At 60.3% G+C, this 18,606-nt stretch overlaps 2 protein-coding genes across 5 annotated transcripts in view; one reads left to right on the plus strand and one right to left on the minus strand.

The window, feature by feature from the left end:
- Positions 1-101: 101 nt before the first annotated feature.
- On the minus strand, positions 102-17,628 carry ABCB8 (ATP binding cassette subfamily B member 8). Of its 4 annotated transcripts, none has more exons than XM_028489585.2 (16): positions 16,518-17,627; positions 12,454-12,766; positions 11,964-12,119; positions 11,793-11,887; positions 11,541-11,646; positions 10,519-10,680; positions 10,333-10,418; positions 9,571-9,676; positions 6,779-7,029; positions 6,372-6,405; positions 6,022-6,158; positions 5,736-5,830; positions 5,457-5,590; positions 4,600-4,747; positions 2,944-3,194; positions 102-2,273 (listed from the first exon to the last, which is right to left on the minus strand). In XM_028489585.2, exons 1-16 carry the CDS (start codon positions 16,748-16,750, stop codon positions 2,148-2,150), a joined length of 2,433 nt encoding a protein of 810 aa, XP_028345386.1. In that variant the 5' UTR covers positions 16,751-17,627; the 3' UTR covers positions 102-2,147. The 4 variants fall into 4 exon arrangements, with proteins under 4 accessions (XP_028345386.1, XP_007126717.2, XP_028345384.1 ...); XM_007126655.4 differs by lacking the exon at positions 6,779-7,029 and adding an exon at positions 10,113-10,210 and having other exon boundaries at positions 16,518-17,624; XM_028489583.2 differs by lacking the exon at positions 102-2,273 and having other exon boundaries at positions 2,669-3,194; positions 16,518-17,628.
- ATG9B (autophagy related 9B) overlaps positions 17,599-18,606 on the plus strand; it is a 10,383-nt gene continuing 9,375 nt past the window's right edge. Inside the window, 1 exon segment of the mRNA XM_028490298.1 lies at positions 17,599-17,614. Within this exon segment, the coding sequence (XP_028346099.1) occupies positions 17,599-17,614 (16 nt within the window).

Raw genomic sequence — 18,606 nt, forward strand, 5'->3', positions numbered from 1 at the left:
TGGCCTCCTGTCCGTCCTCCTGAGGAGACCGCCGCAGGTCTCACGGGGGCAGGGATGTCCCCATCCCCCCCACCGCGGCAGACACGGCGGCGCACAGCAGGTGCTTAATGAACACACACCTTGGAGTGAAGAACGTGGTTTATTGCACAGATGTAACCAGCTTCTGAGGCTAAGTACTTTACCACAGATTATTCTAATTAAACTCTTAAAAGAAGCTCACGAAATTAAGTGCAGCTAGGTTTACGATCAGCGTGGAATAGCTGCAGGAGCCAAGGTTGAGGTTAAGGCTACACAGCAAGTGTGCAGCTGACCGCAAGGCCTTCCAGCTCAGGGCTCGCCATGGATCGCACCACTTCCCTAAAGAGGGGACGGGGGGGGGGCAGGATTTGGAGAGGCCACCCTGCAGAGGTAAGGAGAGACCTAGAATCTGGTGTCAGAAGACGTCTGGGTGGCTGGAGGCTGCGGCTGGTGCTGGTAGAGCACAAGCTGGCCTCAGCCGGGAGGAGCCAGGCAGGCCGGTGTGGACTTGGCCGGGGAGTTGAGGCCTGCGCTTGGCTGCCCTCACCAGGGAGGCGTTTAGTGGCAAAGCAACCCGGAGCTAGCCCGTGCTCTGCTTCCCGGGCCGAGCCTGCCCTGGGGTGCGACCTCTCATCAGTAAGAAAGCAGGGCATGAAACCAGGGTGGCTTTGGCCCTGGGATGTTTAGGGATATTTCCCTAAAGTAGCACTGGTCCTAAACCACACCCAGAAGAGGCTGTGGGGACTCTCACCCCGGCTCCTGCACTCACACCTGAGCCGCTGCAGCCTCCTCCAGGCTGGCCTCCAGCCACAGCTGCCCCTGCTGCCAAGCCCTGAAACATGGCATCGTCCTTCTGTGCCACGGGATAAATCCAAAAGGTCTGGCTGGCCTTGAAGGTCCAGCATGGGCGGCCCCTCTTCCTCAAGCCAGGGCGCAGGACTCAGGATGGAGTCCTCGGCCCAGACGTGGCCGTGAAGGGGGAAGGTTTCCTGGTGGCACGTGACACGAGCAGAACCAAGGCAGGAGGCGCGCCGGTTCTGGGAGCTGCCCAGGGCTGGGGGCAAACCCTGGCTGCTCTTAGGTCCCCAGAAGCGGACAAGAGTCCAGCCCCCCCCCCCCACATCCACAGCTTTGGGGTCTCAGGGCTTGTGCCACCCAGCAGCTGGCCTATCCTCTTTCAAAGTGAGGCTCTGGTCCCAGCTGCTCCAGGGAGCCTCTCTGACCATGCCAGGAGGCTGGCCCGGCAGTGACTGCTCCTCGTCGGACTGCTTCTGTCTCCTGTCAGCCCCGGGAGCTGCTCCTTAGTGGCGTGGGGACTGTTAGCACCGAATGTCCCCCGGGGCTGGAGTTTGGGGTGCATGTCCTCTTCTGTCCCTTTCAGAGCTAAATGTCCTCACACAGAGGGTGGCAGTCCACAATCTCACCAGGTGACAGGCTCGAGGCGCACGGGGCCGGGGCAGAACCTCTTGTGGATCAGACCACAGCTGCCCGCCCCTCCTCCCCCTCCCCAGGAGCCAGGGGGCCTGTTAGGCACCCGTCCCGTTTAGATGGGGGGAGGGCAAAACCTAGAGAAAGGACTTGTAAAGGAGCAAGGAGAAGGAAGGGAAGCTGCTCCCAAGACGTGGGCTGAGGGTTGAAGGGCTGGCTCAGCGGCTGGGCGCCTTCTCGCAGGGCCCCGAGAGGCCTGTCGGGGGTCAGTGGAGGAGGCTGAGGCCCTGGTACGGGTGTGGGACGAATCCTGGGGTGAGCCCCTACTCCCACCCCGACGCTGACTTGTGAAAATTCCCTGCAGCTGCGGCCTGCACACCTTTAGCCTGTCGGGTACGGGGGGGACACTCGGCAGGGTTGGGGGAGGGGTCGGGGAGGGCTTGGCAAAAGGAGGGGACAGAGCAGGGGCCCGCTGTGCAGCCCAAGGACTGTCTGCTCTGGCAGGAGGGGGGCAGCAGGAGGAGGAGCGCGCCCAACCTCCCCCCAGCCCGGCGCCCGGCCCGGGTTTCGTTGCGAGCAGAGGGGGCAATGGCAGTAGCCCCCACCCCAGCATGCTGGCCCTCCTGGGGGCTCGGTCCCCGGGATCCCCCCCGAGCTGAGCCCTGGCCCTGGCCCTGGATGCTCGGCAGTGACCAGACCTCTCAGGACTTGGGGTGCTGCTTCCCAGGGCCCCTGGACATCTCAGGAGGCGGGGCATCTAAGGCCTGTCTCCGGATGAGCTCCGAATAGAGCCTGCCCTTCTTTAGGAGCTCCTCGTGGGTCCCCACCTGGAGAGAGGAAGGAGGGGCAGACGGTCACCCCAACCCAGCTCAGAGTTCAGAGCCCCTGGAGGGCCAGCTTCTCATGAGGCGCTGGGCACGGCTTCACCTAAGCCAGCGTCAGTCCCGAGGCGAGTGTGAAAGCAAAGCACAGCTGATTACGGATTGCCACTGGCGCATCTGTATCTGTCAGCTGAGCCAGATTGTGGAAGAGCATCTGGGTCCCCCGTCTTTCTTACAGGGCCCAGTGAGCCGGGCCCCGTACAGCCCCCGAGCCCTGCTGCAGCCCCAGCCTCTGGGGCGCTGCTGCGGCCTGGGCCCCGATCAGGCCCCCCCCCCCCCCCCCCCGTGCGGCCTCTTCTGGGCCTCAGCCCCTGGGCCCCTCCCCCAGCAGCGAACGCTTCTCCGAGAACTTTCCCCTTTGATCCTGGGAGCCACGCTGCAGCTCTACTCACTGCCCCGCCCCAGGGCACAGAGGAAGAAGCTGGGGCCCCGAGAGGCCAGGGCTTTTCTAAGGGCGGGAACTCCTGAATCCACATGGGTGCTGCTTTCAGACCATGAGCCCGAGGCCCCAGGGCCAGGCCAGGCCCTCACACGGCTCAGCTGAGCCGCCCGTTCCACGGTGTCCGTGGCCGAAGCCGTGCCAGCCCCCCGACCTGCTCCCCGGGCCCCAGCTGACCTCGCAGACCCGGCCGTGGGCCATGACGACGATCTGGTGGGCCCCACGCACGGTGCTGAGCCGGTGGGCGATGACCAGCACGGTGCGGCCAGCGCTGGCGCGGTCCAGGGCCTCCTGCACCAGCCTCTCAGACTCCGAGTCCAGTGCGCTGGTCGCCTCATCCAGGATCAGCACCGAGGGCTGCTTGATGAGGGCTCGGGCGAGGGCCAGGCGCTGCTTCTGGCCACCAGACAGGGTTGCGCCCCGCTCGCCTGGGGAGGAAGGGGATTTGGCGGGGGCCTGCAGTGGCGCTCAGCTCTGCACTTGGGGGCGGCCCTGCCAGATGGTCGCCGGGGCCGTCTGGCACTCCCCACCTGGCGCCCAGGGCCCTGCCCTGGCCCTGTGCGCATTCGTCCTGCCTCTCTGAGGGCAGGGGTGACGCGTGGCGGCAACCCGATCGCACATCGCCGTGCAAACGAGCACAGGCACTCACACGAGGACAGAGGTCGTGCACGCAGCGGGGCTCAGTGATGCCCGGAGGTGTCGCTGAGCTCCACCCACGCACCAGCGCAGGGGCTCGGAGCCATGACGGGCCTGGGTCCCACCCCCTGCCCTGGCCCTGCAGCGCTAGCCGCCTTCTCCTGGCCTCCTGGCTCTCTGCTGCTGTGGGGACATCCAGGATCCAGATGTGACTCCTGCGGCGGGGTAGGGGGGTGGCAGAACAGTGGGATTCAAAACCCACCTGGGCGTTCTGGGAAGGCCACATTGGGGTCCAGAATGCCCACGGAGAACAGCTGAGGTGGCAGCCTGGTTGCCAAAGAGAGCCTCAGGTGACTCTGCAGTCACAGAGCAGGGGGGCAGGCTACAGCCCTGGGCAGCCCGCGAGCGCACGGGGTCAGGGGTACGAGGCACGTGCCCGAGAGAGGAGTGGGCCCGGCTCCTCCCGTCAGGGTGGGGCCCGCAGGAATCCCAGCAGTGGGTAACACGGAACACGAAGGACGGCTACCCACAGAGGGGGCGCCACTCGGAAGGCTAAGCCCAGCCAGGCTCAGGACTAGGTTTCGAGAAGAGTCGAGAACCTTGGATATGCCTGTGCCGTGAGACATGCTGGAACATTCTGCAACAGAGCCAAGAGACTCTGGACGATAAACACGAGCCCAAAGGCTGAAAAAAAGGACCTCTGAGATGAACACACAAAGTGCAAGCCGCACTATGAAGAGTCGAGTGCGATGCTACCGCGCTGCAACGTTCCAGAACCACCAGAGCCCTCTTCTGGATAAGTCAGAAGACTTGCTCAACCAAATCCATCCCTATGGATGACCAGGGGGAGCACCTTTCGGTGAAGGATAAAAGGATACGGAAGGATAAACAATTACAAGGAGATAACACCCCCTTGCTTCTGGTCAGGTCTTGGGAGCTGACGTGGCGAGCCCTGCAGAGTCCGCACGTCACGGATCACTTGTGCCCCTGCCCTCCGTCACGCTCCTGTCCCTGCAGCCTGCTTGTGCCTGAACTGCATGGGCCCCATCTCCCCTGTCCCCACAGAGTCGCCTCTGTCCCACTCGGCCGTGGTTGCTGTCTGGTCTTCCCCGATGCCGTGACTGTGTTCCTGCCCCCGGATCCCAGCCTCGCACGTGGGCCCCGCGGACCCCAGCAGGATGCTGTCTCTGAACTCACCCACGACGGTGTTGTAGCCCTCGGGGAAGCTGGTGATGAACTCGTGTGCGTTGGCTTCCCGGGCAGCTGCGTAAACCTCTTCGTCGGAGGCGCCCGGCTTCCCGAAACGGATGTTCTCCATGACTGTTGTTCCGAACAGGACTGGCTCCTGGGGGTGGGAGGTGGAGGGTCCACGGGAAACATTCCCATTTTGCCCTGAACCTCTGAGGGGCGCATTAGGAGAGGCTGCTTCGGCCAGAACAGGACCACTTGGAGGGCAGGTAGGGGCAGTTCAAAGTTACAGGTCAAACACAGACAGAGAGGTCCATCAAAGCGGGGAGAAGCCGAGCTCCTGCAGGGCACGGAGCCCCTCGGGAAGGTGAGTGGGAAGGCGGCTGGGAGAGCAAGGCCAGCTGGCCCGGCAGGGTCCCCCCTCTCTGGGGAGATGGGCAAGGAAGGGTTTTACAAGTTGGCTTTCTCCTGCCAAAAGGGCGCCCTCTATCCACACGTGGGGGGTTGGGGGAGGTGGACCCTCGCTGGGAAAGCAGTGGGGCTGACAGCTTCAGAGCGGGGCTGCGCGGCCTTGCTTGGTGGGTGAGCCACCAGCAGTGCCCGGCAACACCGTGTGGGTGTCCAGACCTTCAGGACGCCACAGAACCCAGGGATCCTAAAACGGCCACCCCATTTCCACCTGCTTGGACCTTTTACGTCGAGAAACAAGAATTCCAAGGTCAGAGCTGCAGTCGCTGGGACCCCAGTGAACGCTGGGGACCAGTGAAGAGAGCCAGCTCGCCCCCCAGTGCCCCCAGGAGGGCAGCAGGTGACGGGGCTGGGAAGGGGAAGGGGCCCAGGCCGCAGGGACTGAGAGAAGCAGGCACCTGGCTGATGAAGCCGATGACCTGACCCCGCAGCCAGGAGGGGTCGAGGGCGCGCAGGTCCTGCCCATCCAGCGTCACCATGCCCGCCGTGGGGTCGTAGAAGCGCTCAAGCAGGGAAGCTACGGTGGTCTTTCCTGGGGGTTCGGGAGGGGGCGTGGGTTTCTGCAGTGTGTTCTGGGAGAGGGACGCCCCCGGTGGCAGAGGAGGGGCCCCTCCTTCCACACTGAGTGGCTCCCACAGGGAGAAGTCACAGGTGGGGGGGTGGCGGGCTCCTCTTACCTCCCCCGGACTGGCCCACCAGGGCCACGATCTTGCCCGGGGGCAGCGTGAGGGTGAAGTCTCTGAGCACCTGGAGGCCGGGACGGCAGGGGTAACTGGGAGGAACCGAGACCCTCAGTCAGACCGGGTTCCCGGCCCCTGGTTGCCCGGGTCCCTCCCAAAGTCTCCCTGCACCCCCGAGGGCGGCTTACTTAGAGGGAAATGTTGGCCCACAGGTCCCCAGACAGGCTCCCTCTCCTGCCCTCAACCCGGAGAGAAACACCCCTGCGTCCACGCCGACGCTGACCTGAAGGAGACGTTGTGAAAGGTGATGGCGCCGCGCAGATGCTCCTTGGGGATGCAGTGGCCCCCGGACAGCGGGATGCACGGGCTCAGGGTCATGTACTCGAAGACCCGGGTGCCTGCACTGAGCCCCCGCACCACCTGGGGAGGGGGTTAGTCCGCGTGAGGGAGGCACGGGGCCCCGGGGAACGGGCAGCGCCTCCTGGACTCCCCCTTGGCGGCGGGGGAGGGGCCTGTGCTATCCCCTCGGCCCGACACCCAATTCCCACGGCACCCGGTGGCGTCAGCGGCTGACGGGACTCCGGCGCAGGTACCGCGTCCACGTCTCTGGACCCACCCAACTCTGCCACTCACCTGACCAAACAGGACAGAGAGGTTGGCCATGGACCTGCGAGCAAAAGAGGAGGGTTGAAAGAGGGGGACGAGGAGAGCCTGAGAGAAGGCGGGCCGGCGCCAGAGGGCCAGGTCTGGGTCTCAGCCGCGTGGGGGACGTGCTGAGTGAGGCGAGCAAACAGGCGGCCGGAAGCCAAATGCAGAGGTAGTTCCTGAAACCTGGGGCCCTAGGAGCCCTGGGATCCGGGTCACCTGGCGAGTAACTTCTCCTTTCAGAGCCGCGTTCCCTCCTGGCCCGGAGGCGGCTGAGTCATCGGCTACCTGAGGGCCGGGCTCCAGGGAGGACACAGGGAAGGCAGGTACAGGGAGCAGTGGGGCCGGACTCCCCGCCCGCCACCCGCAGCCTGCAGGGAGGGGCTGAGGCCCACCGGGGGGTCAGATCCAGCGCTGTCCACTCCCGGGGGAAGCGAGGGCTAACGAAGGTGGGAAAAAGCATGTTACTCCTTCCAGAGAAAGAAGGAAACAGAAGACACTGGATCACAGGGGGAACTCTGGGGGGACCCCAGACAAAATTCCCTGAAGACATGTCATCACAGGCTCCACCCTGTGTGAGCGGAGGGGCAAGCGTCCATCTGTCCAGACGGTGGGTCGCCTCCTCGTCGTCGTGCGGGGCTGCCGGCTGCTAGGAGGAAGGTGAGTCACTGCCTCTGAGTCACCAGCCCCGGCTAGTCACGGGCCAGGCCAGCCCGTGACTGTGCGTCTCCGACTGTGCATGCAGGTTCTTCTCGAGGAGGAGAGGCGAGAGTGACTCCCCAGGTCTCACTTCTCCCAGCACCGGGGGTGGGGGAGCGGGGAGGAGCCCGCAAGAAAGCGGCCCGGAGAACTTCCCGAGAAGGGAGAGCCGGGACAGCAAGTTAGTGCGCGCCTGAGGCCTGGGGCTGGGGAGGCCGCCCCGCCTGGCACCTAGCAGCCTGCGAGAGAGGCTTTCTGAAGTCTGTGACACAGCTCTGCCACCTGGCTAGGCAGCGCAGCGGGGGGGAAAGGAAAGGGTCTGGACGCAGGCCATAAAGGGGAGGGGGCCCAGGGCAAGGCGAGTCTGAGGGAGCGGGGCCAGGCCTGGGACGGCGGGCTGCCCTCTGCCCCTGCCCCGTGGAGCACGGTGACCCTGAAGGGAGCCAGTGGTGTTGGTCCAGGTCAGCACTGGGGGAGGGGCAGCAGGGCGCGGCCCAAGTTCCACCTCCGAAACAGCCAGACCCTCTTAGTCCCAAGGCCGCCAGGGATCAGTTCCTGGGCCTCCGGGAAGGCGGGCTGAGGCTGCCCAGGACCAGAGAGGGTCTGAATGGGCCCAGATTAGGAAGCACTGAGCAGAAATGGGTGGCATCTGGTCTTTGTGGAACGCTGGGTCCGGGGCTGAGAAAGGGAGTCTTTTCTACCTGCCTGCCTCCGGCTTAGTGCCATTCTGCCCAGGACAATAATAATAAGGCCGATGGCGAGGGATTCTGGAAGAAACGGCCGACACTCACACAGGTGGTAAGACACGGGGCAGAGCCACGACACGAGGACCACCGGCATCGCGAGTAACGAGGAAGGGACCCGAGGGGCGTCTGAGCTGACGTTCTATCTTCTGGACGTGGCTGGCTGGTGACACAGGTGTTCACTCTTCAATCGTTTGTTCTACCATATTTGCCGTAATTGGTTATCTAACGTGCACGTACGTTTTATGTGTGTTGGTATACGCGGTACATGGGGGAGCAGTGAGGAGACACAGCGGAAGGAGCTGCTAGGAACTCGGCCTGGAAGGGACAGGAGAGTGCGGCAGGCCCGCCCTGGGCACTCTTGTGGCAGAGCCAGCGGGGAGCTCTGGTGCCTGCGGGCGGATGGGGCCGGCGGAGCCGCGGACAGGGTGAGCCAGCAGGGTGGGACCTGCAGGGGAAGGTCAGGCAGAGGGTGGGAGGCCAGCTCTTAAAAAGCGTGTCAAAGATGGCCTATCCATACATGGAGTCTTATTCAGCCTCAAAAAGGAAGGCAGTTCTGACACCTGCTCCAACACGGCTCAAGCTGGGAGAGGTCATGCTCAGTGAAAGACGCCCGTCACAAGGGGACAGATACCGTATGATCCCACCTAGACGAGGACCTAGAGCAGACAGATTCACAGAGACAGAAAGCACAGTGGGGGTTGCCTGGGGCCGCGGGACGGGGGGAGGGGGGGTTCTACAGGTGCAGCATTAAAGTTTTGCAAAATGAAGACATTCTGAAGATGGATAGTGGTGATGACTGCACAATGATGTGAGTGTATATAACGCTACTAAACTGTGTACTTAGGGACTTCCCTGGTGGTCCAATGCTTAAGATTCTGTGCTTCCACTGCATGGGGTGCAGATTTGATCCCTGGTCAGGGAACTAAGATCCTGCATGCTGTGTGGCATGGCCAAAAAAAAAAAAAAACCCACCAAAAACTGTGTACTTAAACACAATTAAGATGGTAAATTCTGTTACGTGTATTTTACAAAAATTTTTTAAAAAAGGCTTGGGGGATTTCCCTGGTAGCACAGTGGTTAAGAATCTGCCTGCCAATGCAGGAGACACGGGTTCGAGCCCTGGTCCGGGAAGATCCCACATGCCGCAGAGCAACTGAGCCCACGCGCCACAACGACTGAGCCTGCGCTCTAGAGCTCGAGAGCCACAACTACTGAAGCCTGCATGCTCTAGGGCCTGTGCTCGACAACAAGAGAAGCCACCGCAACGCAACGAGAAGCCTGTGCACCGCAACTAAGAGTAGCTCCCACTCAGCAATGAAAACCCAACGCAGCCACACACACACACACACAAAAGGCTTGGGACTTCCCTGGCGGTCCAGTGGTTAAGACTCCGCGCTTCCACCGCAGGGGGCACGGGTTCAATCCCTGGTCGGGGGACTAAGATCTCGCATGTCACGCGGTGTGGGCGCCCCCGCCACCAAAAAAAGGAAAAGAAAAAAAAAGGCTCATCGAAGAATTGTCTGGAAGGTGAAGATGGCAACTGCGTTTCTGAGTATACGGTCAGTGAGTTAGGCTGCAGGGGCTGCTGGGAGCCCCGTGTGGGCTCTGGACGAAGGCAGGGGCTCCCCATCCCCAGCCCTGAGCTTCGCCGGGGGACCTGGTAGCTGTCCCCGCAGCAGACTGGCACCCCCGGCCCCTGGTCCAGCTGGGCCCCGTAGGAAAGGGAACGGCCCCACACTCACCTCTGCACTGTCTGGGAGGCCACCAGGAAGGACATGAGGTCTCCCCCTGTCAGCTGCTGTCCGGCCACGAGGGAGCCCCCAATAAACAGGGTGCCCAAGACCATGCCTGAGTGGGGCAAGGACAGGGGTTCAAGGAGGAAGCAGTGGAGGGCAGAGGACAGAGCCTGGCCCGCGTGTCGGTCCCCAGTGCCAGTCCCTGCTGTGCTCCCAACTGACTGGAATTTAGGTAAGTCACTTGAGTGGTCTCTGCCTCTGTCTCGTCATCTGGCAACGAGTGGGTTGGGGGCACCTCCACGGCTCCCTCGGGGGCGACCCAGCAGCGCGCTGTACATGGCTCGGCTGTGACACTGGGCCTCCCTGCCCACTGCCTGCCGGCGACAGCAGCCTCCGTAGACCGGCTGACTGGCCCTCGAGAGACACGTGAAGGACCTCGAGCAGGTGGAGAGCTGCCCGTCGCCCGCCCTGCTGGGACCCGTCCTTCGCTCCTCCGAGCTCAGCCCAAGCCACAGCCCAGGTCCCCCGGCGGGGCCTTGCTCACTCACAGTTGAAGGCGATACTGGAGAGCCCCTGGAACAAGGCGATGCCTCTGCCCAGCTCCTCCGCCTTACAGCGGGACCCCCCCAGCTCCGCTGCATAGCGTCTGCGACAGAAGCCGAGCCCAGCCCTCAGGAAGCAGGCAGGCGGGGACGGGGCGGGGGAGGAGCATCGGGGGAGGCCGCCCCCCTGCCACCGCTCTGGGCTCCACCCCTGCCCGGCACTCACTCCTCTTCCCGCTGCTCCATGGCGAAGGCTCGCACGGTCCGGACGTTGCCCAGGGCCTCATCTGCCACACCCGTTGCCCTGGCAACCTGCGAGGGGTCCAGGAGTCAGGGAGCCAGGATGGAGACAGGGAGGGGTGACAGGGGAGTACAGGGCAGAGAGGAGGAGGACGGGAGGGAATGCTGGTACCTGCTCCTGACACTGGCGAGACAATTTTCTGAGAGCTGAGCCCATCAGGGTGCCAGCGCCCATCAGGGCAGGCGTGGCCACCATCAGCAGCAGGGTGAGGCGCGTGGAGAGCATGGACAGGGACACCAGGCAGCCGGCCACCTGCGTGCAGCTTCGCAGCCCCTGGGGAGTGGACAGGAAGGCTGTCTGGCAGCAGCAACGTGATGTGGGGAACTCAGCAAGAGTCAGCTGGCTACAGCTAGCTCTCCACTCACAAGGCCAAGGCCATAGGTCTGACCCCTGGGGGGCCAACCGGCAGTCCACTGGTCACAGAGCGTAACCCCTTCCTGATGAGCCGGCATGCAGGGGCGGGGTGGGAATGCCTGTGGACCAAGGCATTCTCCCCCTGGACAAATCCCACTTTCATTCTCTTCTGCTCTAGAAACTGAACAGAAAGAGGCTTGCCTGGGGAATTCCCCGGCCATCCAGCGGTTAGGACTTGGCGCTTTCACTGCGGGGCCCGGGTTCCATCCCTGGTCGGGGAACTAAGATCCCACAAGCTATGAGGCGCGGCCAAAAAATAAAAAAAGAGAGAATTGCCTGGTGATGCCGCCCAGGGACGGCTAGGGGTCAGTGACAACGTGGGGGGACGAGGAGAGGGCATCAGGAATAGCGCAGAAAGCCATCGCTCCCTCTCCTGTCAGCGTGCCAGGCATTCCGGGGGCAAGGTGGCGACTCTGCTCTGGGCAGGCGGGGCCAGGAGAGGCTCTTGTCTGAGCCTCCCTGCTTGGGAAGGTTTTCCGGGGAGGCAGGATCTCAGGACGGGAGAGAAACAGCCTGGCCCGACCTTGGATGCGGCCGCGGCACCTCCCTGCTGTGAACTTCCCTCTTCCCTCACCCACACCCTCAGCAGACAGCAGGCTTCTCACTTCGCACGAGCCTGGGCGCAGGGCCCAAGGGGGGCGCGGGCAGGACTGGCCTGCCGCACCCGCACCAGGGAGCGTGTGCCTGTGAGTGAGCGCGGGGGGGACCTGGGCGCCAACCTGGGAGATGGCGAGCTTGAAGGATGATTTAAACTCCTGCACGTCGGTCGTCAGTCGGCTCACCAGCTGCCCTGTCTTTTTAGCATCGAAGAAAGCAATGTCTTGTCTGGCGGCGGGACACGGGGGCAGCGGGTGGGGGAGGAGGGAGACACGACCTCAGGATGAGGCCCCGCCCTTAGACATTCACCAGACCCCCCGAGGGCCCCTTGGTCCCCGCCACCACCGCACCCCACAGCCCGAGGCTGGCAGTACCGGAGCAGGTTGCTGAAGAGGGCCCTCCGCATGTCTGCGGCCATGTGCTCGCCGATGCGGGACAGAAGCGCCAGGTACCCGAAGGTCAGCAGGCCCTGGGAGAGAGGCCAGGATCTCAGGGGCGCCCGCGCGGCTCCTCTGGCAGCCCCCGGGCCCTCCCTTCTGCTGTACCTGGAGGCCGTAAAGGATGAGCAGGTGGGTGCTGAGGTTCCGGGACTCAGTCAGGAAGCTGCCCACGTGGTCCCTCGTGTACTTGGCCACGATCTCCACCAGCTGACCCAGAAGCAGGGGGATCTGCACATTGACCAGTGCTGCGCCCAGTGCCAGCTTGGGGGGTGGGAGACAGATGTTTACAGGGGGCCCATGCTCTTCCCGACCCCTGGCCCTTCCTCTCCCACTACTGCCCAAGCTTTGAGGGCTCCTGTGTCTCTTGGAGAGTTAAAGCCCAGCTGCCAGCCCCAGGGGACCCCTGGATCCTGTTCACCCAGCTGCCCTGTGCAGGTCCTCCTGGTGACCCCCAGCCCCGCTGCTTCCCGAGGTCTCCTCTGAGACTTGGCCAGGCAGGAAAGCTGTCCCTAGGCGGCTCTGGCTGGGCCTTCCGCGAACCCCTGGCTGGATTCTCCCTGTCCCTGGCGTGGGGTGGGGCGGGAGAAGACCTCACCACGATGGCTGCCCCCAGGACCAGCAGATGGGGGCGTAGAAACTGCCAGAAGAGCTTCCAGTTGAAGCGGGGCTCCACGACACCGGGTCCGGAGCGGGCCGGAGGGGCTGCTTCTGCCTCACAGAGGGCCACAAGGCCGCGGCGGGGGCACTTACTCAGGACCACGGGGCCCAGGAGGACTCCCCCAACCCAGCGCCAGGCAGAGGGGCTGCGGCCGGGAGCTGGGGGGGCTCGAGGGAGGCAGGCCCGGATCTGGGGCTGCAGCCGGGCCACGGCCCCGAGGAGGCAGGAGCTGGGGCGGCCATCGCGGGACCTGCAGGGAGAGAACGGCACTGAGGGCTCGAGGGCCCAGCTGGCCCTCAGCTGAACAACAAAGCGGCCGAGCTCTCGGCTCAGCCCTCCGGAGAGCAGCAGCTCCTCTCCCGACAGCCCACCCTGCCCTTCTCAGGGCGGCTCTTAAGCAACCTCGGTTTCTGAGATGAACACGCCCAGTGGAAAGCAATCGAGTGGTAAAGGTGTTCTCCCTGGCTCGTCTCTCAGACGGCGGGCCCTAGCCAGTGACCATCTCCAGCCCCTGCTCTCTCAGAATCGCAGGACATCAGAGCTGGACGGCGCTCCTCTTACAGTGGAGAACGCGGAAGTTCCCAGTGAATGAAGCTCAGAGAGGGACAGTGCCCCCGCCTCACCGAGTCACCAGTCCGCTCTGCTTGAGCCTCACATCCCTGGGAGGGAGATGCCAGCATTCTCACTTGACCGATGAAAAAATCCTGCAGGGCTGAGAGCTGAAATCATTTGTCCTAGGACAAATGAGGAGGACAAGAGAGGAGCCCTGCTGTCTGACTCCAGAATCCAGGCTCATCCTACGCGTCCAAGCATGATGAGCCCAAGGTTATGTGTGGCAGGGCCAGGACTGGACCCAAGTCTCTGACCACTGGTCGGAAGCTTATTATATATCCCATCGCCCTGTCTCCTTCCTGGCCTTGAGTGCCTATGTGACAAGGCAAGGAAGGAAAGGGTGACAGACTCCCTGTCAGCTGAAGGAAGAAAAAGAAATAAAATCCAAATAACGTATCTTGTCATCTTGGGATAGGCCGAGATCACCCCTTTCCTGCAGTTTCGGTACCTGTAGATGGCAACGTAGGGCCGCCAGCCTACTGTGCACCAGTGCTCTGCTCTGAGGAACAGGAAGAGGAGGTGAACAGTACAGACCAAGTAACTACCCTGTGGCAGTTAAGCTTTAGTGTGTGTGTGAATACAAACAACTAACGACAAAGCTTGCTGAGGCTGGAGGGTGGGGGTGGGGTGGGGGGAGTCATTACGGTCCTTTTATTTTATTTATTTATTTATTTATTTATTTATTTTTTTTGTCGTATGCGGGCCTCCCTCTGTTGTGGCCTCTCCCGTCGCGGAGCACAGGCGCGAACCCGGTTCCCCTGCATCGGCAGGCGGACGCGCAACCACTGCGCCACCAGGGAAGCCCTACGGTCCTTTTAAAACACCTGGACTCGAGAGGGCAACGAGGACCATAATCATAATCGCATTTTTTTAATTAAAAAAATTGTTTTAAATTAATTTAATTTATTTTTGGCTGTGTTGGGTCTTCACTGCTGCAAGCGGGGGCTACTCTTCCTTGCAGCGCGCAGGCTTCTCACTGCAGTGGCTTCTCTTGTTGCAGAACACGGGCTCTAGGCGCGTGGGCTTCAGTAGTTGTGGCACGCGGGCTTAGCTGCTCCGCAGCACGTGGGATCTTCCCGGACCAGGGATTGAACCCGTGTCCCCTGCATTGGCAGGAGGATTCTTAACCACTGTGCCACCAGGGAAGTCCCCAGAATTGCATTTTAAAGATCATAGCAGAGGGGAGTGAGCTGGAGAAGGGCGGGAGTGGCTACAGGGAGGGCTGTTAGAAGCATAAGTTATCTGGCCAAGAGTATATGGTAGGACGATCAAAGAGCCAAATGAGATTATTGATGAGAAGAGGCTTTTAAAAAACAAATAGATGAAAGGTTTCTTCTTTACTATGATGGCCTTTCATATTTCCAGACCCTCCTAACTGCACACTCCATCTCATCCTTCCCTTGTTTCAGGGAGGCCTGGGCTTCTTGCCACCTCTATATTACACCTCCCCCGACCCCATCCACCTGCCTGTCTTCCACTGCGTACTTTATATCTATCCAAAATATAAACGGAGAAGCTCAAAGGCCTTCTGCCCTGTGTAAATGTCTCTCTTCCCCATTAGACCATATATTCCTTGATGGTGGGAAGCCCTATCTTATTCACCACTGTATCCCCAGCACTTAGCAGAGCTCTGGTACATAACAGTGTTCAGCAAATGGTTATGTCTGCTGAGCACATGCTCTCATTAGAAATGCAGGACAATCTGCCCTGACTCGCTGCTGCAGCGTTTGCAAAGTTTTAGACTTACTGTGGATAACAGTAACAAATATGTTTTACTTTGCGATCCAGCACAATGTCACAGAAAACTGAAATGCTTCGCAAAACAATACTTCCCCTCATTTTTTTTTGGCTGTCCTGTGCGGCTTGCAGGTTCTTAGTTTCCCCACCAAGGATTAAACCCGGGCCCCGGCAGTGAAAGCGCCAAGTCCTAACCACTGGACCACCAGGGAATTCCCTCCCTAATTTTTAAAATTAATTGATTCATTTATTTATTTATTTGTGGCTGCATTGGGTCTTCATTGCTGTGTGTGGGCTTTCTCTAGTTGCGGCGAGTGGGCGCTACTCTTGGTTGCGGTCCGCAGGCTTCTCATTGCGGTGGCTTCTCTTGTTGCGGAGCACGGGCTCTAGGCATGTGGGCTTTAGGAGTTGTGGCATGTGGGCTCAGTAGTTGTAGCTCATGGGTTCTAGAGTGCAGGCTCAGTAGTTGTGGCGCAGGGGCTTAGTTGCTCCGCGGCATGTGGGATCTTTCCAGACCAGGGATCGAACCCATATCCCCTGTGTTGGCAGGCGGATTCTTAACCACTGTGCCACCAGAGAAGTCCCCCTACTTTGTTTTTAACACGTATTCCATTATATTCACTTTTAAATGATTCAGACTCACTAAACTCACTTTATGATCTATTGTGCTGTGACCTGACATTTTAAAAACACTACACTATGAACACACAAATACTAAAACATTGTTTGATATCTTTTCTGGAGTTTCGCTCTGGTTAAAAAACATCGACACCCTTACTCTTTTCCTAAGGACTGTTTTCAAGCCTTTTAATAATTTACCATGGCCACTTTCCAGCTTTTCTCATCTTCTCCAAACTAAGGTCTAAGCAGTGCTTGGTCACTGCCAAGAACTGGCAGATTACTTCCCAGCACCGGTACTTCTAGCTGCAGCTCCGCCCATCTCGCCCTCCATCAGTCAGATGGGCTTTCCAAAGGACACAAGTCCACATCCACCCGCCCCTACGAATCTGCTGCCTGCCTGGCTCTCGGGTTCTTCACTCCAGGATTAGAAAGGACTCAGTCGCTTCTCATAAAGCATTTACAGCGGAGTGGCAGTTTCAGGGTACATGTTCGTTTCCCACCTTTGTTTTTCTCTCTTGAGACCAACGTGCGTAGAGCATACAAGAACACATACATACGCGTTACCAAATTGACTGTCTCTGCTGAAAGTATCCCGATTTAGGAACCATTTTTGTTCAGTTCACACTGAATCTTTGGAACAACAGCAATACTAAATGTCTCCGGACACTAATAATTTTTGTCCACATCGCCAGACCAATTCCAAGAACGAGGACTGGGGCTGGAAACGGGGGCCCGACACCTGTGCAGCACGGCGCCCGCTGGTGGGAAGAGACCTAGCGTGGTCACCGGCCAGAGCGCCCCCTCCGTCCAGCCCACACGCAGATACAGACGCGCCGAGCCTCCTGCTGGCACCTGGGTCTCGCTGTAAATAATTGAGGCCAATCCCCGGGAGAGTGACATTCAACCCCGGGCCGGCCTGCCTACAACTCCCAGGAGGCCTTGCGCGAGCCCGGGACTCCATCTCCCGGCGGCCCCCACGCCCTGCCGGCGGGTCAATGGCCCGCGCTCCCAGTAGGTTTGTCCCTTTTTACCTGACAGCCGAGAATGTCTGGAAGCGGAGGGGTAGTAGTGGCTTGCCTGGGACGGGGCTACCCCGAATCCCGACCCGAAATAAGTGCACCAACATGGTGGGGGGAGAACAGGAGCAGCCGGCAACGGCAGCTTCACCCTCACTCCACTGAGGGATCCATGTTGGCTCCGGCCCCCATCCCGACAACCCCTTCGCGACTCGGCGATGATTGGTGGAAAGAAGCATCAATTTCATTGCAAGTTGTGATTGGAGAAAACCTTGTTAGCCCCCCTTCTGGAACTGTGATTGCGGAGAGTCGCCCGTCTCCCGCCCCCAGTTCCGGGCGGGCCGTGCCCTGTGCCCGCCGTCCGAGTTGGCTATGGGGTGACGTTTTGAGGGTGTGCAGAGTGCGTCCCCCCGCCCTGGGGTATCCATAGTAACGCGTCAGCTGCTGAACTCCGGGTCATTTTCTTATGGGTGCTCCCGGCGGACTCTAGATGTTCCGGAGTCTCCAGGGAGTGTAGACCGCTGGTTCTGGGAGACTAAGGGACAAAAATCGTTTGGAGTTTTTTCAAAACATGTGCACGTGCTTTGCCACTCACCCCGCTCTCCTAGGCGAGTCAGAGCTCCGGGGACGGCAGCCACATATATTTGGGGGGAAAAAAAACCCTGGTGATTCTGATAAGCTGCCCCTTCTCAATGGTTTAGAACCGCTGTCGCGACCCTAGATCCATCTCCCCCACAGATGCCTTCCTACCGCAGTTAGGCTGACTGTGCCTGCAGCTGCCACCGCACAGCTCTTACACCTCTGTTTCGCTCTTAGTTATTTCTTCTGTGTAATTACTTGTTTGCATAGCTGCCTCCCCACTGGGCTGTGACTTCCTTTTGGGTAGTGGCTCTGTCTCATTCATCTGTCCCCTCCTTCCCCTCCAAACGCCTGGCAGGGAAAAGTGTCCTTAATAATAAATTGACGTGAATTGGGGCCGGTGGTAGGGAGGCTGTTCATCGATGAACCTGGAATGAAACTGGGTAGGAAAACGTGTCAGGATTAGTCTGAGGTTGGGCTGGGTGAGGAGACTGTATGGGAGAGTCCTAAAGTGAGTATGGTGCATTATCAGGGTGAGTGAGGCTGGGGAGAGACCAGAGGAAACCCCATATATCTGATTTTGACAGGTGTCTCAGAGAGATCATGGGAATTTCCTAGCCCCTCTGCAGTGTGGGATTCCATTTTGGGCACCAGGAGTCTTGTTTTCATAGCTCTGCCTCCTGCTTGGGGATAAAGCTATGCAAGTCCTGAGCTACCATGGCAATTCCCCTCCCAGGAAGGAAGCACAGGTTCCTCCTCTAAGTTCCTCCAGTGGGCAATCTGGGATGTACTCTGTTCCTCTGTCTCCATGTCTTGGACACTGGTCCCTACATCAGCGCTTGGGCTTAAGCCCTGGAGGCCCTGACACGTGGGTGGCTGAGTCAGCACCTCAGGAATGGACTTCAGTAGGAAACCTGATGATGCAGGGCCTCAAGAATGGCATTGGACAAGCCACCATACCAGCTGCCTGGGCCTCCGCCTCCTCCTTGAGGTGGCAACAAGGAACTCAACTCAGTCAGCTCATCCCTGGGGCACCCAAATTACCTGCCCTTCCAAATTCCAGACCTTCAGCTGCCCTCTGCTGGGTCAGCCCTGATGCTTCTCAGGGGGCCCCCAAAACTGGATCAGAGCTTGGTAGAGAGGGTTTCAAGAGGATAAATACGCAAACATACTGGAGCTTCCAAGGAACCCCACTTTCCTACTGTAAAAGCTCCAAGAACCACCTCTCATCCAAAATAATTGCCTCTCCTCTCTTCACTTGCTCCCTCTCCTCAGTTTCCCCCACCCTGGCTGCAAAGTCAGACGGCCTCCCCTTTTCCATTCCGTAGCACTGTCACACAAGCAAAACATGCAGCCTTTTTCATTTTCTTTTTTTCTTTTTGTGTTTGGTCTTAAAGTGTTTCTTGGGCTTCCCTGGTGGCGCAGTGGTTGAGAGCCCGCCTGCCGATGCAGGGGACGCGGGTTCGTGCCCCGGTCCGGGAAGATCCCACCTGCCGCGGAGCGGCTGGGCCCGTGAGCCATGGCC

Source organism: Physeter macrocephalus, chromosome 5 (assembly GCF_002837175.3).
Source record: "Physeter macrocephalus isolate SW-GA chromosome 5, ASM283717v5, whole genome shotgun sequence".
NCBI lineage: Eukaryota > Metazoa > Chordata > Mammalia > Artiodactyla > Physeteridae > Physeter > Physeter macrocephalus.